General features: G+C 45.0%; 1 protein-coding gene across 6 annotated transcripts in view; it reads left to right on the forward strand.

Annotated features, from left to right (window-relative positions):
• The window catches only part of SPTBN1 (spectrin beta, non-erythrocytic 1), a 122,866-nt gene that overhangs the window by 71,696 nt on the left and 25,169 nt on the right, over positions 1 to 26,001 (forward strand). For all 6 annotated transcript variants that reach the window (XM_068401123.1, XM_068401377.1, XM_068401292.1 and 3 more), the window contains 16 exons: positions 2,493 to 2,644; positions 6,852 to 7,025; positions 7,917 to 8,008; positions 8,634 to 8,714; positions 9,488 to 9,603; positions 10,582 to 10,694; positions 11,304 to 11,491; positions 12,522 to 12,639; positions 14,285 to 14,443; positions 15,268 to 15,570; positions 16,390 to 16,543; positions 17,229 to 18,099; positions 18,241 to 18,378; positions 18,986 to 19,742; positions 19,995 to 20,197; positions 25,521 to 25,611. In XM_068401123.1, coding sequence (XP_068257224.1) covers positions 2,493 to 2,644; positions 6,852 to 7,025; positions 7,917 to 8,008; positions 8,634 to 8,714; positions 9,488 to 9,603; positions 10,582 to 10,694; positions 11,304 to 11,491; positions 12,522 to 12,639; positions 14,285 to 14,443; positions 15,268 to 15,570; positions 16,390 to 16,543; positions 17,229 to 18,099; positions 18,241 to 18,378; positions 18,986 to 19,742; positions 19,995 to 20,197; positions 25,521 to 25,611 — 3,710 coding nt within the window. The remainder of the gene's footprint in view (positions 1 to 2,492; positions 2,645 to 6,851; positions 7,026 to 7,916; positions 8,009 to 8,633; positions 8,715 to 9,487; positions 9,604 to 10,581; positions 10,695 to 11,303; positions 11,492 to 12,521; positions 12,640 to 14,284; positions 14,444 to 15,267; positions 15,571 to 16,389; positions 16,544 to 17,228; positions 18,100 to 18,240; positions 18,379 to 18,985; positions 19,743 to 19,994; positions 20,198 to 25,520; positions 25,612 to 26,001) is intronic.

Genomic DNA, 26,001 nt, shown 5'->3' on the forward strand with positions numbered 1-26,001 from the left:
ATCTTTAATCTGTTCAAAATTAGGCTCTGACCCTTCACCACCTTTTACTAAAACCACGTGGGTGTTCTTCTCCCGCCCGTTACTTCTATTGTGATCCCAGCTTGAGAGGATCGTTGATAACCATAATTTTTGACCAAAGATTTTTTAATGGATGGCTCATGATGGTATTTGATAGCTTTGTTTTTGTTTTACGTAATATTTTTCATGTCCAACTCTTTTTAGGATCCTGTCCATCCGTTCTTCTCTTTGGAATGAATGTAACCACAGGGATGTCTGAGTGTTGTGCTTCCGTATAGAGACTACAGTGATCAAATAAACAAACTTGCTGAGCTGTTTTGGGGCTTGTTCAAGCTGGTGAAGGGAGATTTGGTAGTTTCTGTTGGAATTTTCTTTAAAAAGCACCAACTATTGCAAGGCTTTTATTCTGTGACTCATTTCAGAAAATACTTCACCTAAAAGCATGGATTACTAGACAAGCAGATACAGCATTCCCAGGACCTGGCTATAAATAGTCCATAAAATATCTATTTAGGGTTAGCAGGCACTATATTTAAATCATTACTTGGACAGACAACTATTTCCACTAGTCAGATATGTTGGGGTTTTCTTCTTCGGTCCAGGATTGAACAAGCCATGTTATTACTCCACTGGTAGGAACTGCGGCGTGGTTGGGGATGCTGCAGCTCTTGGCTGCAAAGGCAGTGGTTGATTTTTGAGAGGCTGCCGTTGGCTTCTCTCGCAGCACTAGAAAGCAAGCCGCAGTTATTGTAATTTCCTGTTCTCTTCCTATATCTTAGCACCTCTGCTTCGTGCTGAGGGAGGATGAACAAGAGTAACCCAAACCATCAATTCATTGAAAGCATGTTGTGGTTTTATCACAACCCCCCTCCTCTGACATCTTTCCAAGCCCCACTTTGTAATTTCACGCCTTATAGGTAGGTAAAAGCGGTTAGAAGTGGGGCAGTTTTGGTGCATTAGCTTTGGGCACGTCCTACCACATGGGTAGTGAGAACAGATTCAGAAATACATGGGAGGAACTGAAATCTGAGGGTGGGGTTAATGCAGTTGGGCAAACAGCCACCCAAGTGCTGCTCTGCTCTCCCACTCCCCATCAGGTTCCTCCTCCTCCTTACCACCCTTCTACTATATGATTTCTTGTCTTACTGTCTTTTTTTTTCCTTTTGCTTGTTTCCCAACTTTCTGTCCTCTTCAGCCTCAGCTTCTTTGTCATCCCTTGTCACCGAGATGAGGCTTTTGCTGCTGTCCCCAAGCTCCTGCGGGCGTGGAGGCTGTGCCTGGTTGTGATCGTGCCCCCACCACGCAAGGGGCACGTCCTTCCTTTTGAAGGATGCCATCCACCGAGACCCTGGGCAGTCAGCTATAAACTCTGCATTCATCTGCAGCGCTTTCTGTGTTTCAAACAGTATTCTCGGAGTTTTCAGAGCTGGACACGTTACGTTTTGGTTTAGGATTTACTGGTCTTCACGTGCTGTTTCTGAAGGTGCCAACAACTTTAAAGAGCCTGATGGGAGGTTGGATGCTCAGCTGCTTGGCAAAGCAAACGGCTTTCATCCGTGTGACTGATGATGGACTTGGGAGTCCAAGTTGGAGCACCTGTGTTTTGACAAATCTGGTCTGTAGTAGTTCCCAGCGCAGTGAAAGGACTTCTTGCTAACAAGGAAGGGCTTCATCCAAAGCCCCTGGCAAAAGGATTTAACCACAGAGATGTATAATGTTGTCTGAGAGTTCTGGGCTTGGCAGATGGCTGAGTTAGCGTGGACTGAGTGAGCCTGTGCATGGAGAGAGCTCTCGTAGCCAGTGTGTATAAACAGTGGTGAAAGACTCTGGGAAGGAAAGGTGGAAAGAACCTATTTTTCTATGGCTTTAAATAAATGCAAGTTTACCTCGTACGTGTGGTTATGGAAAAGTTCATCTTGACATTGTGTAAATACGGTGACGAATGTTGAATCTGCAAATAAATATTGTAACAACAAAGGAAAAAGTAAAGCGGAAGCTTTGGTCTCTGCTCTTTTTTGTACCTGCCTTAATCCACAGTGACTTGTGGTGTTTCAGGGGATCTGCTGTGGATTTGTGTGTGTATTCGAGAGCAGAAGTTGGCCTGTTCTTCTGTTGGAAGATAACTCTTGATCAGATTATGGACAGTTTGATCGGTCTAAAGGGGCTTTTACTTTGTAGCTCTACAACAGACCCCTTTACACCTTGAGAAAGCTGCTTATCTGAGCAGCAAGTCTGCAATCTGTGCTTCAGATGTCTTCCATGGATAGTAACTCAGTAAAATTCCCACTGACATTAGAAAATGTCATAAAGTAGGAAGAAAGGTGGATTTTCAGTGAAAAGTCCCAGTTTCCTCAGTGATTCTGCTAAGAATACAAGCCATACCTTTAATATTAGACATGTTTGAACATCACATTTTCATGTAGGCAGACGAACTGTGATTTATTTTAAGTAACATTGTGTTGTTTCCCTAACAGATGAACGTGAGGCAGTTCAGAAGAAGACTTTCACCAAGTGGGTGAATTCCCACTTGGCACGCGTGTCGTGCAGAATTACAGACCTGTACACCGACCTTCGCGATGGAAGGATGCTCATCAAACTGCTGGAAGTTCTTTCTGGAGAGAGACTTGTAAGTATTTATTATTCATTGTGGGGTTTTGGGTGGTTCTTTGGTGAATCCTTGGCTCAACTGAAGTACAGCAAAACTGAGTCCTGAGGGTTCAACACTGCAAATTTCTTATGTATTAAAGAAAAAAAAAGCAGTTATTGCTTCAGCTGGATCCAGACACTATTAAAATATCTTCCTGGGGCAAATTCTTTGGGTGTGCTGAGAGAGCCCCACTTAGTGCCATGGTCTAGTTGCCATGGTGGTGTCAGGGCAATGGTTGGACTCGATGATCCCAGAGGGCTCTTCCAACCTGATCGATTCTGTGATACCAGCACAAGGGAGTGGTGAGTAAGAAAATCCCCGCAGTGAAACATGCTGCTGCATGACAGGAGAACTGGGTGTCAGGAAATGCTGGGTATCCGTTTTTCATTCATTCCTTAAGTGATGGCTGTGCTCTTAACTGCCTAATTTAAAGCAATCTTTTCAAAGAAATACAGGCCTTTAGCTAAACCTAAGGCTACGCGAGGGTGCGACTGTGTAATCGCTTGTCATCAAGCACTCCTATTAATGGAAGCTCCATGGCTTAAGACTCTGGATAATGAATTGAACATATGGCCCACAGCGTAGTGTCTGCACAGGAAGGCACGAGGGGGAGCTTTCTAAATGCATCTGTGAGGAAGCTCTGACGTGGGTAGACGTACCCTGTGTGGGTGAAGGCATTGTGTGGATGGAGGTAACTAATCTGAACGTCCAAAGGTGTTTCTCTCTATGCCAGATCATTTACTTCAGTGAGGCGTTAGGTTTGATGTGTTCACTGCAGGGAGCAGATGTTATTTGTACAGGAATAACCGAGACCAACATGCCCCATTATTGGAGCATTCAGAAAGCAGCCGTGACACCTCTGTTTAAATCTTCACCTCTGCCTGCCAAGATCTGCCTTTCAGTGTCAAACAGCAGCGGCGAAGCTCAGCCCGGTCGTGTGACTCTTGCTGCGTGATTCATTTCCATTTTTCACTCCAGGTTTTGAAAAATGCCAGCAGAGCTTACGCAGCTGCTGGGGTGGGGAGGTGCAGGAGCCGCCCGGTGAGGCTGCTGGCTTGCATCACCGCTTGCCTATCGCACGGCCAGCTGCCTGCACCACCACACATTCTTTCTGTAGCTTCCTTATCTCAGGATGGAGGACAGCAGTCTCTGTTTGAACAATACATTCCACCACACCTTCCTCTGCAAACAAGAGCACAGATAACGCAACGCACTAAACCCTGGGACAATTACACACACCACAAATATTCCAGGAGGATCAGCACGTAGCTGATGTTCTCCAGCCTTTTGGAGTTTGTTTTAACTGGTATTGATTGAGACCTGACATCTCCATGACACCCAAGCAGAAATCTAAAGGCAGTGTCTTATGCAGGAAGCTTAAAATCAGGACAAAAAACATCAAATGGTAAGAAAGCAATAAACAAACCCAGCAACTAACCGAGATAATTACTTTATTAGGGTGTGTTTACTGATGCGGCAGAACAAACAGGGATTGTTTTCTCTTTTGAAACCGGGATTCAGATTGTGGAGCTGGAGCCACATGCCTGAGGAGCCGAGTTTGGGATTTAGGATGCTAATCAGGGGAGCAGGGCTGCTCTTTGCCCTCTGCAAGACCTCCGGCCTCATTTGCACAAAGCCTGCGTTTTTCAAAAGCCGTTGTGATTTTTGAGGATGAAAACCTTGAAGGTGTGTTGGAGAAGCTCAGAATGAGAGCATCCAATAAGGGCAACGTCTACATCTTCCCATCTTTGCTCAGCTTGATGCCTAATCCTAGTATTTAGTCCAGACCTTACTAGATAGAGTCCCCCGTACAGGAAAGAAACCGATAGCATGTGATAGCAGAAAAGAATCCAGCCAGTATGAAAAGCCAGTTGGAATTTTGTGTGCACACACTGTGAACCAGCTCGTCCCAAACAGAAAAATAAAGCTGAGAATTGTTTTCAGCATGAAATTAAGCATTTAGCTCAGTTTCTTCCATAACTATATAAAGGATTAGTAAATTCCTTACAATTCTTGGATGCTCGAAGGTCAAACTGTTGAAGCAGGTGGGTTAAGCTGTATGGCTGGGGACATTAAAACTGAACCCTCTGGCTTCTCAAAGTGCTCAGCATTTTTTTGGCTGGGTAGCACTGTCGTTCTCGTCCATGCAGAAATTTGAAGTGCGTTCTTGGACCATTAATAAGTTGTAGTGTGAGCAGCCCTGGATGACACGGCTGAAAAGCTGTTACAGCCCCAATAGGGAATTTCTGAGATGGAAAGAGCTGGACGCAGCACTGCAGGGGGGGTCTCACGAGAGTGGAGCAGAGGGGCAGAATCCCCTCCCTCATCCTACTGGCCACGCTGCTGGGGATGCAGCCCAGGACATGGCTGGCTTTGGGCTGCCAGCGCACGTTGCCGGCTCATGGTGAGCTTCTCATCAACCATCACCCCCAAGCCCTTCTCCTCAGGGCTGCTCTCATCCATTCTCCACTTGGGTTTGCCCCGACCCACATGCAGGACCTTGCCCTTGGCCTTGTTGAACTTCATTGTGTTTGTGGGAGAAAAAATCCTGCCAATAACGTGAAGGTTATGGATTCTTAATCGGAGAGTACAGAGCTTGGGTGGTATCAGCTCTGTCACCTTGGTGCTGGAGCTCCTGAGAGCAGAAAAAGAGCTTTTTGAACCGTTTTCTGCTCAGTAACTTGAGGCATTAGAGGTAGGTGAGAAGGGCTGCGTTAAGGCAGAGGGGACACGTTCAGGTCTGCCACTGCTGCTCATAATGGCCACGGTCAGAGTCGTTCCTCTGTTTTGGGAACATCACCACAGAAGTGTGCACACCTTGTGGGCACAGCCTGGCCCCCGCCTTCCCCCGCAGCTGGGCGCTCCCTCTCCTGTCCTGGGAACAGCCTTCCCACCTGGATTTTGCAAGACTGAATCACACCTACCACGCTCCTGGGTGACTGACAGCACCAGCAGAAGGATGGATCCCAGCTTGTCCCTGCTGAGAGCGAGGGATCTCCGGTGGGTTTCAGCCAACCATGTAACCTGATGTGCCTGTGCATGGGGTGTTTACGCCTCTTCAGGGGGACTTTTATACCTGAAAGCAGTGACATGTTCCTGGGAATGTTCACCCTTGCTGGGAGTTGTGGATTGACTTTCTCTGCATCATCACAGAATCCATGAGGTTGGAAGAGCCCTCTGGGCTCATCGAGTCCAACCATTGCCCTGACACCACCATGGCAACTAGACCAGGGCACTCAGTGCCATCTCCAGGCTTTTCTTCAACCCCTCCAGAGATGGTGACTCCAGCACCTCCCTGGGCAGCCCCTTCCAATGGCTAATGACCCTTGCTGAGAAGAAATGCTTCCTAAGGAGTTACCTGGCCTCTGGAGGAGAACTGTCCTGGCTGAAAGCTGGAGTGAAACCAAAGACCTCAGGAGTTTACATGTCCTGAAGGCATCTTTCCAGTACGCGTTTCATCTTTATGGCACGCTGTTATCCAGGCTGCTCTTTCTAGGGGTGTAATATGGCTCCAGCTGAAACTTCCCCTTGGATGCAGTCTGAGGTGAGGATTTTGCCTGAGGTATTTCCATGACCAGTTAATCACCTTCACTGCAGAAAACAAAGAAATTAGCTGAGTACCTTTGGTGACATCTCAGTAAGCACTGAACAGGCTGTAATCCTTATCTGCAGAACAAAGTGCCTTAATTTTATTCAGTTTTACAGCAGACTTCTACATACCATTAATGTACTCATGGCTTTTTGCACTGGGCCTTTGTAAAAATGTGTTATGTTAGTGTGGCTAATTTTTTTTCTTCTTTCTTTTTTTTTTTACTTTCTTTTCCTATGAAGAAAATATTTGGAATAAATCTCTTCTGCTATTTTCATACTATTTATCCTACTTCAACTGACCAAAAAAAATCAATGGCATTTCTTTCTGGAGGATTTTCATTGAGTGGCTTACGCTCCAAGTCTGAGCTGCCTTTTTGGAGAGTGTGTGTCTATATTTACAGATTCTCTCTGGAGCATTCGTTACCAGTTCCCTCTATTGTGTGCATATGCCAGTTATCAGTTTGTTTCATATCTTTATCTTTGCAGAATCTGATTTTTAAGTGTGGAAGAACTTGTATTGGGAAAAGAAATGAAATTGGTGCCTGGTAATACATCTACAGTAATACATGTTTTTCTTCTCCCTTTCACCCTCTAGCCTAAACCAACTAAGGGCAGGATGCGCATCCATTGCCTCGAGAACGTTGATAAAGCCCTCCAGTTCCTCAAAGAGCAGAGGGTGCACCTGGAAAACATGGGATCTCATGATATTGTGGATGGGAATCACAGGCTGACGCTTGGCCTTATTTGGACTATTATCCTGAGATTCCAGGTAAAGATGTATCCATGCACAGATACAGGAGTTTGCCATACTTGTTTATAATACACTTTATAGTGCTTTTTAAGAGTGGAGTGCTCCCAGGCCCTCTGAGGTGATGGGAGTGAAAAGTGCTTAGCAGCTGGGCAGGGCACGGCAGGATAAATTCATCTTCACGGTGCTGCTGATCCGTAGTGGCAGCCAGTGGGAGTTTCCTGGGTGGGGAGTCATATGGTTTAACTTTTCAATTACTAATAAATATGAAGCTCCAGACCTGTATGCTCCTGCAGCCCTGGGAGGAAAGGCTCCCCTCAGCTGCTCTTCACCTCTGTGGTGATTATCGTTAACCCAGCTGACTTGGCACCGAGGCGGATTAAGGGTGCCCACAGGAGTTGGTTTAGTGCCCAGCTAAAGGTGGAGAGTTTGTGTTTTCCAACAAGTTGCACGTTGAACCTGGAATAGATAGTTGGGATGCTGCTCAGGGCAAACACTGTTTCCTTCAAGCTTGACATTCCAAAGTGTTTGCTCCTGTGGAAGTCCTGGTTGGCTTTTGCCCGTGGATCCCCTCTCGAGGACCCCGACCTGCTGCACCCCCTCGCCTCCCTGTGGGAGCCCCCTCGCAGGGTGACCCGTGGGCACAGGGCAGGGTTTGCCTTGGCAGCTGGAAATAAGTTTTCTCCTGAAGTTTAAACTGTTTTGTCGATGGACTAAACAAAGAGTAATCCTCCAGTGAAATAAGGGCAGATGAAGCTTTCTTTTGACATGGAAAAGCATTCACCTATTTCCTGTCACTGTAGATTTCCTTTGTCACTTATATTCTGACATAATTCCTTTCATCTTTTCAAAAAAAAAGGCAAACAATGTGTTTTCTCAGAGAAATATTTAAACCTTCTTTGTTAATTTTAGATCCAAGATATCAGTGTTGAAACTGAGGACAACAAGGAGAAGAAATCTGCTAAAGATGCTTTGCTTTTGTGGTGCCAGATGAAGACAGCTGGGTGAGCGTGGATTAAGGGATTATCTCTAAAGCTCTTACAGCATTTTGAGTTTTCATTGAAATAATTTTAAATGGGCAAACACGTCTCTCTTCTTAAGTGGATTCAACCAAGAGAAGTGAATTGATGTTTACAAGTCAGAAAATCCTGAATTTATTATATTAATGGTGTGTGATAAACATACCAATGTGATGGATTATCAGATTGGTATGTTTATCACACACCATAATCCATGAGTATGGAGTAATGTGCTGACTCTTTTTCACCCTACTCTGAAGAAATAATGATGCTTCATATGTTTGCCACCAACTTTTCCCTCTTTCCATATATATGGAAATATTTCCAAAATGTCTTTCTCTGTCAGTAAGCTTCTTGTATAATTAAATATCCATTTATAGAGATTCAATACATTTCCCCTGTGAAACTTGGTTGTCCCTGAGATGACTTGGGGCACTTCAGCATTATTCTAGTGGTACTTCATCTTCTCCTTCCAAGAGTTAATGAAAGTGGGGCACAAAGGTGGCTATCATTTGTTCTTTGTTTACGAGTCAGGTGGTGACTAGGGTCAGGCCTTGAAGATGCAGCAGGGTGCTATATTGATTGCATTCTTTGGTTTTTCTTCTCTCAGTTACCCCAACGTCAACATTCACAACTTCACAACGAGCTGGAGGGACGGGATGGCTTTCAATGCACTAATACATAAGCACAGGTATGTGTGGGGAAATGTCTTCATGGGTTTTGAAAGCTTGGACTGTTGCAGCGTGCGCTGGGTTCTTGCAGCTTGATTTTAAAGTCTGTGGAGAGGAGGAAGTTGAAGAATTGCTGAGAGTTTTACAGTAACTTGCCTTGCTTTGGAGCTTTACAGCTCTTGTGGTCACTGTGAGCTCCTCTGGGCAGCAGCTTCTCACAAGTCAGAACAGGTTGTGTTTGGTTTCAAGGGAATAAATTACACACATGATTGTTTTGGTTTGTGACTGACCAGGCTGGAAGAAAAGGTTTTGTACCTTATTGAGTAACCGATGAGCAGGTTTGGTCACCTAGAATCCAGGGGCAGGAGGGGGACACGACACACCACAGCAGCCTGGAAGGGAAAGAAGTCCCCACACAGGGATGGCAAAATCTGGTGCTAGACTTTGGCATGGCTGGGGATGCTGCTCGTTGGCAAGCTCAGGTGGAGTTACTGGGATGGGCACGAGGAGAGACTGCGTGACCACAGCTTTGTTCCTTTCTTCTCCAGGTCACCTTTATCCCTGGTAAACTATCCTCCGTTCTTTGCCATGGGCTAGGTTCTGCCATGGCATGGGCTAGGCTCTGCTTCCCTCTTTAATGCTGTCCCTGGAATGCACAGGGCTACTGGGCAAGCGAAGCCTTGGCAGCACGAGGGGCCAGGTTTTCTGAGGATTGCAGGTTTAGTTCATTTGTTCGTTTGAGGGTGGCTGCACTGTGCTTTGGGAAATCTAAAGTATTTTCTGTCCTGTCTAGGCCTGATCTGATTGATTTTGACAAGCTGAAGAAATCAAATGCACACTACAATCTGCAGAATGCTTTTAACCTTGCAGAGCAACACCTTGGTCTCACTAAGCTCCTGGACCCCGAGGGTAAGAATTCCTGCAGTTTTAGCACTTCACGGCTCTTTGTGGGCTCCTTTTTCCCACCCCTCCTTGTTGCAGGGCACAGCTTTGGGATAGCTTTTTGTGTTCAAGAGAAGCTGGGTGCTGCTGACTCACCTGGTGCTACAGAGAGGGCAGGATGTCTCCTGCAGAGGACTGAGCAGTGGTAGCACAAGAGCCCTTAATCCTGTGTTTATTTTCCCCCATCTGACAAGATCACTGGGCTGGCCATGTATACATAAATTCATTCCAGTTAGAGGCATCCTTCTGATGTGCTCTGAGAAACACTTGCTGTGAGCTGGAAGGTGAATGATGTGGATTTCAGGAAATATTTAGCAGCTTCTTTCACAGACTCAGTGGGTTTTAGCCTGTGCTTTCGTGAGTGTTCATGCTCCTGCATATTGGCAGGCGCTGCTCACAACGCTGGGACAAGAAACTGTCTTGTCACAGGGCAAATGGAGACTGTGTGTCTGGGCAAGTTTCTTCTTGCTTATTTTTCAGTGCCTCAGAATTGCTGCAGGAAAGGGAATAATTTGTTTTCCATCTGTATCTCTCAGAAGATTTGCCTGGACAGACATACTGTTACGTTTGAATTCCTCTCTCCCAATGCTGATACAGCAGCGAAGTTCTCACCTAACAGTATTTCTGTCAGCTCACACAGACACCAGAGAAGGTATTCAGCCGTGCCCAGACTGTGGCAAAGTCTGGAACCTGACTAAGGCCCAAAGGCCCCTCGCCCACAGCTTTAACCACAGCCCACACCGAGGCAAAGAGATAAAGCAGCTCCTCTTAGTGACAGAGTTCAGTGCTGTACTGAATCCAGAACCAGGCCAAGGCTGCTGAACTGATTTCTGATTGGGACATCAATCTTAGGACCCATCTCTGACTCTTAAACACATCCTTGGTGCATTACGAGCTTTGGTTTTTTACCCCAGTATGCTAAGACAGCTCTTGTTTGGTTTCCAGATATCAGTGTTGATCATCCTGATGAAAAGTCAATCATCACCTACGTGGTGACGTACTACCACTACTTCTCCAAGATGAAAGCTTTAGCTGTCGAAGGGAAACGAATCGGAAAGGTTTGCGAGTTCAAATTACAAATGGTTGTAAAGCAGTTGAAATATTTCTGATTTTTTTTTTTAATTCTCGAGTTTTTTAAGATTCTGCTGTATGGTAGTTTTTAGTTTTGCTTTTGAATGTGTTTTGAATGTTAAATATTCCCGTATGACTGTGAGGAGTAGTTCATTTCCAGCTACCTCGCATTAGAAAACATTTGGCCAGTGTTTTATTTTTGCTTGTTAATTTTGCATCATTGCTGCTTTTCCTTTCTCATTAATTGCTCCTCATCCTCTGGGTCCTCTGGCTCTTCTGGAGCCCAGAAAAGTCCCTCATTTAAAAAATGTGCCGTCATTCTCCACCCTTTGGCCAACTTGCCCCTGTCTTTACAGCTGGCAGACTGAACATGAATCCTTTTGTACGCTTCAGCTCTGCCCCTCTGTTGCCCTGGGATCATGGGAATTCGCTGCTGAGAAATGCAAAGCCCTCGTTGCTCCGAGATCCCGGCCCCTGTGGGCTCGGTGGTTCCTAAGTCAGGTCTCCCAACAGTTCCTGTTGTGTAGCTCGTTGGGTGTAAATGCCTGAAGAGCACTGCCCTTGGCATTCATGGTACGTTGTGCTGCGTGTTCCAGGTGCTCGACAACGCCATTGAAACGGAGAAAATGATTGAAAAATACGAATCGCTGGCGTCTGACCTCCTGGAGTGGATTGAGCAAACCATCATCATCCTCAACAACCGCAAGTTTGCCAACTCGCTGGTCGGCGTGCAGCAGCAGCTGCAGGCGTTCAACACTTACCGCACAGTGGAGAAACCACCCAAGTAATTCTGATCTTAACTTAAAACAACAGCGCTCTTGTTTGGTTTAGTCAGTCATTGATTTTTTTTCAAAACAAACACATCCAAGTAATTTTAACCTTGACTTAAGGATTTATTTTTCTGAACAAACCCAGCTATCACGTTTCTAATTGGCACTCCTCATTATTATTCGGAGCCTGTTTGCTTTATGCTATTTGATACTCACATAATAACAACAAAACCACTAATAAGAAAAAGTGTGTCGTGGTGAACCTGTGCCTGCAGGACCTCACAGTCCTGGAAGCTGTCACTTCACTGAGGTGCCTGCCTTATAATATCCGTGGTAACAGTGTACTGTGTGAGTATAACATCACCAGTCGTGCTTGCTAGCAGCCTATCATACCAATATACTGCTATTAAAAGAATCTTCTGCTTATCCAAAACCCAGAGGAAGCGTGTCTGGCTTTGTAAAACTGCTTACTAAAACTGATACAACCAAAACAGTGCAACTTATTTCTGGAAAGTTTCTTTTAGCGTTATGATATCAGATCATCTGTTTATTATTTTTGTCTAATATAAGTTCTAATGGATAACAATCACAATCAAAACATTACAGAGTGTCCAGACATCACTTTAAATTGCAGTCTATTCCCTAGTGCCTATGGAGTTTGTTTATTTCCCAGGCGTCCGACTCAGGGAAAACAGTGGGAAGAGTTTATTGACTGCAGTGGGCTTTAAATAAAACTTGCATTTCTTGAGTTGATGAACTAGGACAAGACACGTAACAGAATAAAAACAATGCAGTCGTCTGTCCCCCGAGGGGTTTAAATCTGAGCACACAGACAGCTGACTTCTGTGAAGGTTCTTTTGCTGTTTGACCCACCTGGTTCCAGGGGGCATGTGGGCTATTTCAGTTGCTTCCAGCTTTGACACAAGATGAAGGTGTTTATCTGAGTGCTCCATTCGTGTCAATATTTTAAGGAAGTGCTTTATACTACCTCAGCAGCAATGAAAGCTTTGTTGTAACTCTGTTCTTTTGCAACATTTTGTTTAGATTTACAGAAAAAGGAAACTTAGAAGTGCTGCTCTTTACCATCCAAAGCAAAATGAGAGCCAACAATCAGAAAGTGTACATGCCAAGGGAGGGCAAACTCATCTCTGACATCAACAAGGTAAAATGGGCCCGCTCCTCCTGTGTGACTCAGGATTTTGTTGTTGGCTTTCGGTCTCCCTCTCAGCGTGCTGGGAGGAAACACATTTGCTATCTCACAGAATCACAGAATCAACCAGGTTGGAAGAGCCCTCTGGGATCATCGAGTCCAACCATTGCCCTGACACCACCATGGCAACTAGACCAGGGCACTAAGTGCCATGTCCAGTCTTGTCTTAAACCCCGCCAGAGATGGTGACTCCCCCACCTCCCTGGGCAGCCCCTTCCAATGGCTAATGACCCTTGCTGAGAAGAAACGCTTCCTACTGTCCAACCTGACCCTCCCCTGGTGAAGCTTGAGGCTGTGTCCTCTTGTCCTATCGCCAGCCTTGATGTGGGGGACCATGAGGGATGGGCGAGGTGGGGTGACCTTTTCTCATAGCTCGGACTCACTAATCTGAACCGAGTCCCTGGGTATCCTCAGCATCTGTAAGGTCATCAATGCTCAGTTCTGTGCAGTTGGTTATGGATCTCACAGCCCTGCCTTGCTCCTCCAGGGTCCTGGCTGTTAGAGGGAATAGACAGAAGGTAGCAACAATCCCTAAGTATTGTAGCCCTCTCCATTTGCCTCTCAGCCCCCCTGCCAACAGAGTGGGAGGGTGAAGGAAGGGCAATGACCAGTCTTCTGGGCTCCCTCTCGGGGTTTCTGCAGCTATTTGCTATGCTGGTGCAGCTGGCAGAACAGCAGCAGAGCTGACAAGCTCACTCAAGGGTAACAAAGAGCTTAAAACCGTGAGCTTTTCCTCGTTTGTGCCTGATCATGCTTGGCATTCCCAGAGCAGCTGTTGGGGGTGTCCGTGGCCTCCATCTGCATCCTGGAGAGCAGCAAACTGCACAGCTCTCCTGTTTGCATTAGGCTCCTGTGAATGCCTCAGATACTTGGGTTTCAGGCAGTTTCACATCTGGTGGGATTTAGAAGAATCTGGGGTAGTTTGGTTTTAATTGTGGGTATTTTTGTTGCGTGTAAGAAGATCTGAAAGGTGATTAGCTGGCTTTCAACATGCTTCTAAGACTTTCTTTTTGTGATATTAATGTCATGCACGTGAATAACTTTTGGCTTTGGGGGAAAAAAGGACTTGTATGCACCAAAAGTAACCGAATTCTGCAGTTGTTTTCTTTTCCAAAGTGGATGCAAGGAAGATCAACAATTGTATGTTGATTTTAGAGGTGAGAGGGCATGAATCTCTAATTCTCATTTCCCAAAGGAGGAAGATAGAATCTGCTTATTTGGGAGTAGCACTCAAGATTTTTTTTTTAAGCAAATACTCTCTTACCCATTGAAGCGAGGTGGTTTGCTGAGGCTTTCTTGGAGGAAAAAAACCCAAATGAACTACATAAAATGCATCTGAGATAAGTCTTATACCCCTTGCTCAGAAAATGAAGGGTTGAATTGAGAACAAATCTCAAGTCATGCACTTACATTAGCAGACAAGGTGTAAGGCCAACCAATACAAAGCAGATTTATTGGCATATAAATAAATAAGCCAGTTTAGTGAAAGCTGGCTGTAGTGACTTCAGTCCTGATTTCACGCAGAGCTGATGTGATTTATCCTAATCCCATAAGAATGTATGTTTAGAAGACGCATGTTTTTTCTCTGTGTCTTCAGGCCTGGGAAAGACTGGAAAAAGCTGAACATGAAAGAGAACTGGCACTGCGAAATGAGCTCATCAGACAAGAGAAACTGGAACAACTCGCACGCAGATTCGATCGCAAGGCAGCTATGAGAGAAACTTGGCTGAGCGAAAATCAGCGTCTCGTCTCTCAGGTGCTGCCTTCAGAAGTTGTCTGTGTGACTAAAATGGTTCCCATGAGTAATTACAGGGTACAGTTCTTGCAAAGAGAACATTTCCTCCCCTATGCCTCGTGTTTTACTGAATCTCTGTATATTTATAGTTGTTGTATGTGTGTGCAAATGTATATTTAGTGTATATGTATGTACTGCATGTCCTACCTTTAATTTGGGATCACAGAGTCAATGAGGTTGGCAGAGCCCTCTGGGCTCATCGAGTCCAACCATTGCCCTGACACCACCATGGCAACTAGACCAGGGCACTAAGTGCCATGTCCAGGCTTTTCTTCAACCCCTCCAGAGATGGTGACTCCAGCACCTCCCTGGGCAGCCCCTTCCAATGGCTAATAACCCTTTCTGAAAAGAAATGCTTCCTAATGTCCAAGGATATTCCTTCCTTGAATCCATCAGTCTGTACTCAGGAGATACGAATGTGGAAATATCCACCCACAGTCAAGATTTTCTTTACCTGAATAGTTTGGTCAGTTCAGTGGAATTAGCCCAGGAATTAATTTTATTATTTAATATAAGAGATGACTTTAAAAAAATCCAAGCCCCCAGCTTAATCCTGATGGCCACCACGATTCTTCCCCCAAAGGCAGTAAATGATATATCTGATTTTATCAGCGGTTCTGTGGATGTCAGAGCTATCTCTGGTTTTATTAAAGACGACTCTTCAGAGTATTTTGGGATCCCAAATTTGCTAACAAGTCTATTCTGCACAATCAGAAATCATCTTATGAGCAGTGGGGCTTTTCTCCTCAGCAGCCATTACTGAAGAAGCGTCTCTGTCTTTACAGGATAATTTTGGCTTTGACCTTCCAGCAGTCGAGGCCGCCACAAAAAAGCACGAGGCCATTGAAACAGACATTGCAGCCTATGAGGAACGAGTCCAGGCCGTGGTTGCGGTTGCGAAGGAGCTCGAGACTGAAAATTACCACGATATCAAACGCATTACTGCAAGAAAGGACAACGTTATACGCCTGTGGGAATATCTCCTGGAGCTGCTCAGGGCACGGAGACAGCGGCTGGAGATGAATCTTGGTCTGCAAAAGATTTTCCAGGAGATGCTTTACATTATGGACTGGATGGATGAGATGAAGGTAGGTGTTAGCCGTTTGAGAACGTAGACCAAATATTCTGGAGAGGTGAAGATGTCCTTTTATGTAAATTTTTAAGATGCATTTTGCCCCTCTGGTTTAATGGACAAATGCAGAAGATCCACATTCAAGAGCAGTGAACAAATTCCTTATGCATTATGATAATTTTTTAAAAATAAACATTAAAAACGCGTAAGGAAAAAGAACAAGTTCTTCACTCCTATAAAAAGCTGCTTTTCAGCTTCCTGCCTGTCTCATAAGGGCCAGAGGCTCTGGTCCCAGTGCTGGGGTAAGGATGACCATTGTGGTGAAAGGGAGTTAAATAATCTCTCTCCATCACGATTTACATGGGGAACAAGTCACCTCTTCACCTCTGTGCTTTAAAAAGCCTGAATTTCTTCCTGTCTCTTCTCCTGGGATCTGGGAAAGGAGAGGACCATGACTTTGTTCTTGTCCATAAGCCAGCAGAACTTGGAAGCTGTTGGAGGAAAGGAAGATGTGTGTAGCTCAGCAGCAGCTCACAGCACCTGGACTGAGCGCTTTTCATTGGTCCTGCTGAGCTGACTTAGCTTCTCGTCATCCTAGACTTAAAACTGCGTTGAAGAGCAGTCAGGTTCTTCGTGGTTGCTAGTGATTTTAAAAATATTGGCTCAAATTCGTATCAACCATGTCTCTAGATGTTTGAAAGAGCTCTCCTTGTGGGCCTGGTGTTTCTCTGGACTTAAATCAGTGTAAGAACAGAGAACGGTATAATGCCTGGAGTCACTGAGGAACAGCTTGTGGCCTTCAGCCCATTTTACTTGTCTTTTCCATTTTGATCAGGTGCTTCTGCTGTCTCAAGACTATGGCAAACATTTGTTAGGAGTTGAAGACCTGTTGCAGAAACATGCTCTTGTGGAAGCTGACATTGCTATTCAGGCTGAGAGAGTGCGAGGGGTCAATGCATCTGCTCAGAAGTTTGCCACCGACGGAGAAGGTAACTAGCAGCCAATGTGTCCTTCTTTGTCTTAATTACATGTGAGGTTATCTATAAGCCTCATTAGTTCTGCAAGGCACGTTTGGTTAAATTTAGCACCGGAATAAGAGAATCCAGCTTCATTTGTTCCTTCTTTGCTCACTGTGTCAATGATTAATTTGTCCAGGTTACCTGCTCAAGAATTCATTGTGTTTTGCCTGGGGTGTCATGCTCCTAACCAGCAGCTGCTGTTAGTAACTTTGTAGTAGTCACCATGAATCCCCTGTTCTGTGTTTTTGATGCATACAATACAAATTATTGGACCCAGTCTGACACTGTCTTAATTTATGCTAAATAAAAGCAATTCCACTAAAGCAGTGTCATTAACTAGAGTAAACGATGTTTGTTTTGTGCAATTGTGTGTGTGAAGCTGGTAGAAATCTGGAGTAGTGAATTTTGTTGCACTGAAAACAGTCATTAATATCTTTCCTTTTTTTTTTCGTGGTCTTTATACAAAGAATAGTATTTTCTGTTCTGTGTTACTGTTGGTGGAGCTTGAATAGTTCACTTTCAGGAGACTAACTATGAATTCTTTTACGTCAACTTCGTAGGAGGAACAAATAGGACTTAAGAGCTCTGTGTGTGCCCCACTGTAGGATGAAAATGAATCGGTTCGAGTTGTAATGTCCGTTCTCTCTCTGAACAGGTTACAAACCGTGTGACCCCCAGGTTATCAGGGACCGCGTCGCTCACATGGAGTTCTGTTACCAAGAGCTGTGCCAGCTCGCAGCCGAGCGCCGGGCCCGCTTGGAGGAGTCCCGGCGCCTCTGGAAATTCTTCTGGGAAATGGCTGAGGAAGAGGGTTGGATCAGGGAGAAGGAACAGATCCTGTCATCTGATGACTATGGGAAGGACCTCACCAGCGTCGTCCGTCTCTTGAGTAAACATAAGGCGTTTGAAGACGAAATGAGCGGTCGTAGTGGCCACTTTCAGCAGGCGATAAAAGAAGGTGAAGACATGATTGCGGAGGAGCATTTTGGGTCTGAGAAGATCAGAGAAAGAATTAAGGATATCCGGGAGCAGTGGGCTAACTTGGAACAGTTATCTGCCATTAGGAAGAAGCGTCTGGAGGAAGCCTCTCTCCTTCACCAGTTTCAGGCTGACGCTGACGACATTGATGCGTGGATGTTGGACATCCTCAAAATTGTCTCCAGCAATGATGTTGGCCATGATGAATATTCCACTCAGTCCTTGGTCAAGAAACACAAAGATGTGGCTGAAGAGATTGCAAGCTACCGCCCAACCATCGACTCTCTTCACGAACAAGCAAAGGCCCTTCCGCAGGAGCACGCCGGGTCTCCAGATGTGCAAGGCAGGTTGTCTGGGATAGAGGAAAGATACAAAGAGGTTGCTGAGCTGACTCGGCTGCGGAAGCAGGCCTTGCAGGATACCCTGGCTCTTTATAAGATGTTCAGCGAGGCAGATGCTTGTGAGCTTTGGATTGACGAAAAGGAGAAGTGGCTGAACAATATGCAGATTCCAGAGAAGCTGGAGGACCTGGAAGTGATCCAGCACAGGTGAGAACGCCTTACCCGGAAGGCTGGGGAATGGGTGGAAGTTTTTTTGCACCAGCTACCATTCTCAGCTTGCCCGTGGCTCCCATTCTCTAATGCCTGTGTGATCTTTTTTTTTTGGGTTTATTTTTTCCTCCCCTCCAGATTTGAAAGCTTAGAACCAGAAATGAACAATCAGGCATCCCGTGTCGCAGTGGTGAACCAAATTGCCAGACAGCTAATGCACAGCGGCCATCCAAGTGAGAAGGAGATCAAGGCACAGCAAGATAAACTCAACACAAGGTAAGTGAAGGCCTCATGCTCATGAACACGACACTGGCTGGAACAAGTACAGTGGGGTCGTTTGTGATTTTTAAGATGTTCTGATACAGTTACCTGAGGTATCTTCAAGGTGGGCCTTCAAAGCTTCAGAAGGAGAAAGAGCTGTCTTTCAAATATTTGATTAACAGGAGTTTTGCTCTTGACTTCAGTCAGGTCCTGAGTGTGTCATACCTTGATTTGAGAGCTGGAAATTTACTGTAATGATTATTATGATAAAAAAACCCAACAATATAATTTCATGTAAACTCACTTTTTTTTTGGCTTCAAAATAAACCAAAAGTGTACATTTAGTGTGAAAATCAGATGTAACTAGCAATTTTTCACTTGAGGAAAAATTATCCTTTTAAGGACTCAGCGTTGCTGATACTTGTCATATTCTAATATACACCATAGCTTGGTTAGAGGTTGTTTTGCTAAAACTGTTGATGATGTGGGCAGGACTGAACAACACACGAATAGTTAGGTTATTTCATGGCTTACCAAGCTAATGTGAGCAAGTGCTTTTATCCTTTTCCCTCAGTATACACAAATCTCAATTTCTCTGCTTGTCTCTCCTCACAAATTGCAGATGGAGCCAGTTCAGAGAACTGGTAGATAGGAAGAAGGATGCTCTGCTCTCTGCTCTGAGTATCCAGAACTACCATCTTGAATGTAATGAAACCAAATCCTGGATCAGGGAAAAGACCAAGGTGATTGAATCCACACAAGATCTGGGTAATGATCTAGCTGGAGTGATGGCCCTGCAGAGGAAGCTGACGGGCATGGAGCGTGACCTGGTGGCCATCGAAGCCAAGCTAAGCGACCTGCAAAAAGAGGCAGAGAAGTTGGAATCAGAGCATCCTGACCAGGCACAGGCTATCCTTTCACGGCTCGCAGAGATCAACGATGTGTGGGAAGAAATGAAGACCACCCTCAAGAATCGGGAAGAGTCCCTTGGAGAGGCGAGCAAACTGCAGCAGTTCCTGCGAGATCTGGATGACTTCCAGTCTTGGCTCTCCAGAACGCAGACTGCAATCGCATCCGAAGACATGCCAAACACCCTGACAGAGGCTGAGAAGCTGCTCACTCAACATGAGAATATTAAGAATGAAATCAACAATTATGAGGAAGATTATCAGAAAATGAGGGACATGGGTGAGATGGTGACACAAGGGCAAACCGACGCTCAGTACATGTTCTTACGCCAGCGCCTACAAGCTTTGGACACTGGATGGAACGAGCTTCACAAAATGTGGGAGAACAGGCAAAATCTCCTCTCCCAGTCTCATGCCTACCAGCTGTTTCTCAGAGACACCAAGCAAGCAGAAGCATTTCTTAATAACCAGGCAAGTGGTCAAGATACACCTTATTTCATTTCTGCAGGGTGGCACCATATCCTGCAAGCAATTAGCAAACAAGATCATTTGGCAGGAGAGCTACAAACAGACAAATTGCCCTTTTTAAACTCTAATTTGCTTTTTGTATTTTACTTCTAACTATTCTTGAGGGACATTTCATATGTGGTGAATCTGTTGTTGGAGCAGACAGCGTAGCCTGAGTATAATACTTTTAATCTCTGATTTATGCTTTAATCCCAGGAGTATGTTTTGGCGCACACGGAAATGCCCACTACCTTGGAAGGAGCAGAAGCTGCTATTAAAAAACAGGAGGATTTCATGACCACGATGGACGCCAATGAAGAGAAGATCAATGCAGTTGTAGAGACTGGCAGGAGGCTAGTTAGTGATGGGAACATCAACTCTGATAAAATCCAGGAGAAAGTGGACTCTATTGATGACAGGTAAGGTGGGAACGGTGGTGGGATGTAGCTGTTCATGCTTTAATTCTCTTCTCGGAGAGGTGACCTTTTACCAGAATCCAAAGGCAAAGCAACGTGTTAGAAAATGTCTGTTGCAGACTGTTTTCTTTGTCCTGTGGAAAAATAGGAGCTGTAATGTTTCAAAAATGTGCCGGGCTAATCTTAATTAAATGTTACCTCTCCCATTTTCTAGAGACTTACTAGGCTATGAGCTCACTACCCAGAACTTGGCTATGCGAGTGTTGCTGTATAATTCTTGAAGTATTAACAAGACTTTCTGTTATGGTGGGAGCTGTTAGCTACACCTGGTTCCACAAGTCTTAGATTCCTCTGCTACCTCCTAGCTGATTTAATTATAATCATGTATTCCTGTCCTTCCTCTGAGGAAGGAATGTGGCTCTTCAAGGGTGTAATTGGCATTGTATCTGCCCCACCCGCTTGGCTTTGATCGCCTTTTCCAGCTTGTCTGGCCCTTCTGAAATCAGATCAGGAAGCATCAGTACAAATGGGTCTTTCATCCTAGAACAAGTCTTTTGCTTTGTGTCTTCAGCTGTGGCAGGAATGCTATAGAACATGAAGAGTTTCTTTTTGTTTGAAACCCAAATGTTCCGTTTTGATGGCTGTGATTCATGGCTCTTTCTGCTTTTGGTTTGAATGATAGTGGAGTCTTTCAAGGCGCTTTTCAATCATGAGTGTCAGAACACAGCAGTAAGCTCGTACAGAACTTCTGTGTCAGATGTTACTGACGACCCTTCTATCAGACTTGCATCCTCCCACAGCCGGTAAGCTCAGAGTTACCCAGATGCCTTTGTCTCCAAGGAGAAACTGAGCTGAAGTGGTTCAGAAAATGTTGTGCCTTTCCTGTTCTGGCAAACATGTCCCACTGCGTATGCACCCACTCCAGCTGAGGCTCAGGGCTTCAAGAAGGGCGGATATTCCTGTTCCCAGAGCTCGCTGAGGGCCTCCGAGCCCTCTGACAACCTAACCCCAAGGACACCTCACCTTTTCGTTCTCTCTGACCAGCTTGACTCTCTTTAGTTCCCAGTGAGAACCTGCAAGGGCCAGGCAGAGGAGATTCTGTGAAAGCAATCAAGGTGAAAGCTAGGAAATGAATTTTTCATCTTCACCCTCTCTGAGTTTCAGTGTCCTCTGCTGTAAGATTTTCCATCCACTTAGGAAAGCAGGAAGACTTGATCCTGGCCTTCTGGTCAGGTGTCTTCTTTCTGCAACTTTTTGGAATATTAAAAGGCAGCACCTGAGGATGTAGTAGCAATGGTCAGCTGCTGCTTGCAGCCCTTTGAGGTGGCTGGAGTGAGAGACACCTTCAGCCTCTGTCCTGGGTGCTCTGCAGAGAGGCTCTGGCTGCCCCGGCTGTGGTGCTCTGGTGACTCTTTCCCCATAGTGCAGCTACTCCTCTGCGTCCCCATGGTCCTCTGGCCACCTGGGCCGTCCTGGCTGTGGGACGTGTGCCGGAGTTCCTCCTCTGAACAGCAGGCAGGTCCTAGAGGCTGTATTTTTTTTAAGCCCCCTTTTTTCCAGCGCGTTTCCTCAATTCCAAAGCTATTTATGCAGAGCACTGCAAAAACCATCCGGTGTGCTGCTCTTCAGGAAATCCGTGGGATTGCTCTCCCAGTCTGTAAGGCTGATAAGCCTCCAGAACAAAGCCTTGGGGCTGGGTGTAGTGGGAGTGGTGGCAAAGGAAGCCTCTTTGGTTTTACAAAAAACGGCTCTCCCAACCAAGCTCCACCTGGATGTGCAACAAAGGACCCAAACAAACAAGTACAACTATGTGCAGTGGCTCCATACTTCCCATATGGAGCTCTTTGTAGTTGTTAGTATTGTTAATAGTGTTTTTGACAGTCATGCTTTCAAGCTATTCCAGAGGAGACCTCGCTGTCCGTTGGTACAGCAGGCAGACCCTGCCCTAAAATGGTCACCAAACAGGCAGGGTAGGCAGCAGGCTGAGGGAGAGGGGAGAGTGCAGAACAGAGTGGAGCTGTGCAGTAGGGGATAAACGCTTCAGCACGCTCCAGAGAAGGGATGAGGGAAGGAGAAGATGGGTTTGGATAAAGCTGTCACTGCCTAGCTTTTCCAGCTGGGAAAGAACCTGGTCTCCCAGTGCAGCTGTCCCTGCTTTGGTGACTGCTGCTGCTGTTCCTGCCAGCCGGGGCGGAGGTGTTTTCTCCTCCTTTTTCTCTTGGAAGAGGGTAAGGGGACTGCCCTAGTTTGTGTGCCTACACCTGGCCCCTCTCATTCTGCAGATGAGATTTAGTTTAAAGACAGTGGCAGGTCTGACTCAGATTGTGATCTGGGTATGGTTTCCATCAGCTTTTGTATTTGTGCAACTTTCTGCTCAGCAGAGATCAGAAGTAATTTCTGTTCTTATCCATTTAGAAAGGAGAGTGCCTCCTGTTCGCTGGGACAACTGAGGCAGCTGAAGCTGCCTTGCATATATGTCAGTGTTCTTAGGAGGCAGTTGCGTTCATGCTGTGTGTTAAGATTTATTATTCCTGCACAGGCTTTGAAACCCACAGGCTTACAGTTAAACCACAAGGGATTTTGTCACTTTGCAGCGTTGCTAGCGTTCTGGGGAGGCAGCATGGGAACATTGTGGCCAGTTTTGGTGCGCCGCTCTTGGATTAATTTGAGTCAGACACCTTATTGTGCTGAACAGACCTCATTTTCCTGTTCTAGATTCTTCATAATGTTGCCACAGGAGGCAGGTGCTCCCGTTTTTTAACTGACTACGGTACATTCCCTATCCCCTCTTTTACCATGTAGGTCTGGCTTAGCTTGGACATTTAGATCCGAGGTTGCCTCTTCGGTGTATGCTCAGGGAAGCCCCCTTTTAATGCAGCCCCAGGCACTGCTGTGGTGTAAGTCATATATGGGATTGTTTATGTGAATAGGCAGATGAATTCAAAGTCATTCTAAATACCACACACTTCTAGTATCTGGATAAAAATTTGTATTACGAAGGGTTCTGTTCTCCAGTCTGCCTGTTTCTTCTACCTAAAGCCCTTCTGACATACTGGTAGTAGAGAATAGGAGAACCTTTCTAGTGGCAGGGGTAGTTATGCACAGAAAATTCTAAAATCTCTGTCATGGGAGCTCTTAAAGAATTTAGGGAAACGTGAACAAGGAATTAATGTTTAGATAGATCCAGTCTGGGGCAGGAGAACAGACTAAATGACTTCTTAAGGCCCTTTGTTCCCATGAAAAATAACATCAAGTCTATGATGAAAATACAGGAATTCCTGCCTGGTCCAGCAGTGTACATCCTCAAAATACTACTCCCACATCTCCAAGTCTCCAGTTTGAACCTTGTTACAGTTCAGCCCTGGTCTCCTTCAGAGAATACTCATCTTTCAATCTCACTCCAGGCCATCTTGGACAACCAAACAACCTCTTACGGTTAAATAGCTCTAGGTGCCAAAGACCATATTTGTTGTGCTGAGGACAAACAAACAAAGCTATGTCATCATCTGTTTGATGTCCCTGCATGCTTTGCCTTCAAAGTTCTCAAAGTTAGTATTTCCAACACTCTCTGGGAGATACTTTTGTTAGTTTTTTAAACTCAAGTTCTCTCAACATAAGAACTTCTCTGCTTAACTCTATTCAAATAAATGTCATGAAAATTCTCCTTTTAATTTCACAGCTTGTGTCCTCTCCAGAATACATGAGTCTATAAAGTAATCTAGCCTTAAATCTATGAAATCATCATGATAAAATCACCCTAGCAATTCTTTGCTTCATTTTAGCAACCTGAGTAATGCACTGTATTTGCCCAGGCACATAAAAACGAGCCAAGAAAGAGTGGAATCAGACCCAGTGATGTTAGCTGGGTTATAGAATTTTTTCCTAAGGCACAATTTCTGAGTCCTTTCCTTTGTGCACTCTCAGGCAACACCTGTTAAACTTCAGGCTTACCTGGGCTTGGACTCCAGCCTCTTGCTTTGATGGTTACATGTGTCTCCCTTGCCATCTGATCTGTAAATCAATTTTCTTGACCTACAGCTATGTAGGTGCTGCCTGCCTGGTTATTCAGAGGAAGCTGTTGAGACAAAAGAGAAGCAATTGGTAGTCCTGTAAAGGGTTTTCTCCTGTTCCTCTGCCTACAGATCTTTTGCTTTTGTGTAAAGTGTATCCCCAAGTATTCCTTGTGTTTCTGAAGTCACTGAATTCGTGCAAGAGAGCTTGCTCTGGTAACGTATTGTGGATCAGGAGAAGTGGTATCTTAATGCAGTTGTTGTCATCAACGTGTAATTTATAGTCGTCTGTCACGAGTCTCTGGAGATTTCCACTGACATGGATTTATTTAGCTGTTGCCAGGATGTGCTGAGATCATCTTATAAATTGCCACGCTTCAAAATAATTTCCAACTCTCTATCCCTGTTTATCTGAGGTTATTACAAAGGACAGCAATATGTCACTTTAAGACCCTGTGCGGTGAAATATGACCAAATCTTACACAATGAGCAATAAATAAAAATTATCTTCTTTACTCTGCCTCCTTCATCTAAATCTCCTCGTAAATAATGAAGGACAGGGGTAACTACTCCAAATTAAGCATTAGTTAAAAACGTGTTCAGAGGTACCTTGGGAAGCAGCTCTTCAGGCCCCGTGTCCATTTGAAGAACCCACCAAGACCTTTGGGACTGCCAGCATGGCTCATCCTTCAAGGGGCAAACAGGAATTGAAAACAGGGCTTCTAGACTCACCTTTTCTTCTGTCTACTCTGAAACGCTCTGAAAAATATGTTCCAATGTGCATAAAGCTTCTGTTTGCAGAAGCACGCAGGCGTGGGGCTTGTGGTGTTTGTTCAATACAGCATTGGAAGGGTAACAAACCACTTTGTTCAGGAGAAGGCGGTGCTGAGCTATGGCGAAGGTATGTTATAAAGAGCATTACAGCAAGGACACGCTTCGCAAGAGCCACATAACTTGCAGTCTTAGTGTTGCAATTTTGCAGTTTGTTTTCTTATGGGTTTTGGCAAACAGTCTGAACTTCCCTGTGGGCTTCGAAGCAGCGAGCCAAATTCTGTACGTAACACTCGTGAAACCCTGCTGACTTCAAAATTCTCCCTGTGTGTTTAGCTGGTCACAAAACCAAGTAGATGCTGAGCTTAGGTGAGCACATTAAATAACACATGAATATCTGAGCTTCAGACATGTCCTTCCTTCGAAAGGCAGTCACAGACACACACCACACACGTGTATCCCAGAGAGGTGACAGAAACGAAGGACAGTTTTGCATGAAACACCTATTTCAAGTTTTCTTTCTCTGCTGTTATTTTTTTGCCTAGACATAGGAAGAACCGTGAAGCAGCCAGTGAACTTCTGATGAGACTGAAAGATAACAGGGATCTTCAAAAGTTTCTTCAGGATTGTCAAGAGGTAAATTACGTCCTTTCGCTTATGCAGTCAAGTCATCCGGTAGAATTTAGTGTGGAGTCAACAATTAAAAACAAAAACCTGCCCAAAACCCAGCAAAAATTAATCTAATTGTTTTATTTTCTCATGAACTGAATTTCCTTTCGTCATCTAAGCTAAAGACAGGGAAAATTGCCAAAAGCAGTGGAGATTTTATGCTGTGATATCAATTAATCACGTGGAATCTGGTGGAATTAGCACTGAACTCATTAAGAATTTTGTCTGCAGCTGTTTATATGTAAGTGGCCTGGTGCAGGGGATTTCAAGTGATTCCTACGAAACATTAATCAGCAGAATAGGAGGTTAGGAATAAGAGGGGAAGCAGGCTTAAACTGGATCATTTTTAACGTGTTA

This window comes from Nyctibius grandis, chromosome 1 (assembly GCF_013368605.1).
Source record: "Nyctibius grandis isolate bNycGra1 chromosome 1, bNycGra1.pri, whole genome shotgun sequence".
Lineage (NCBI taxonomy): Eukaryota > Metazoa > Chordata > Aves > Nyctibiiformes > Nyctibiidae > Nyctibius > Nyctibius grandis.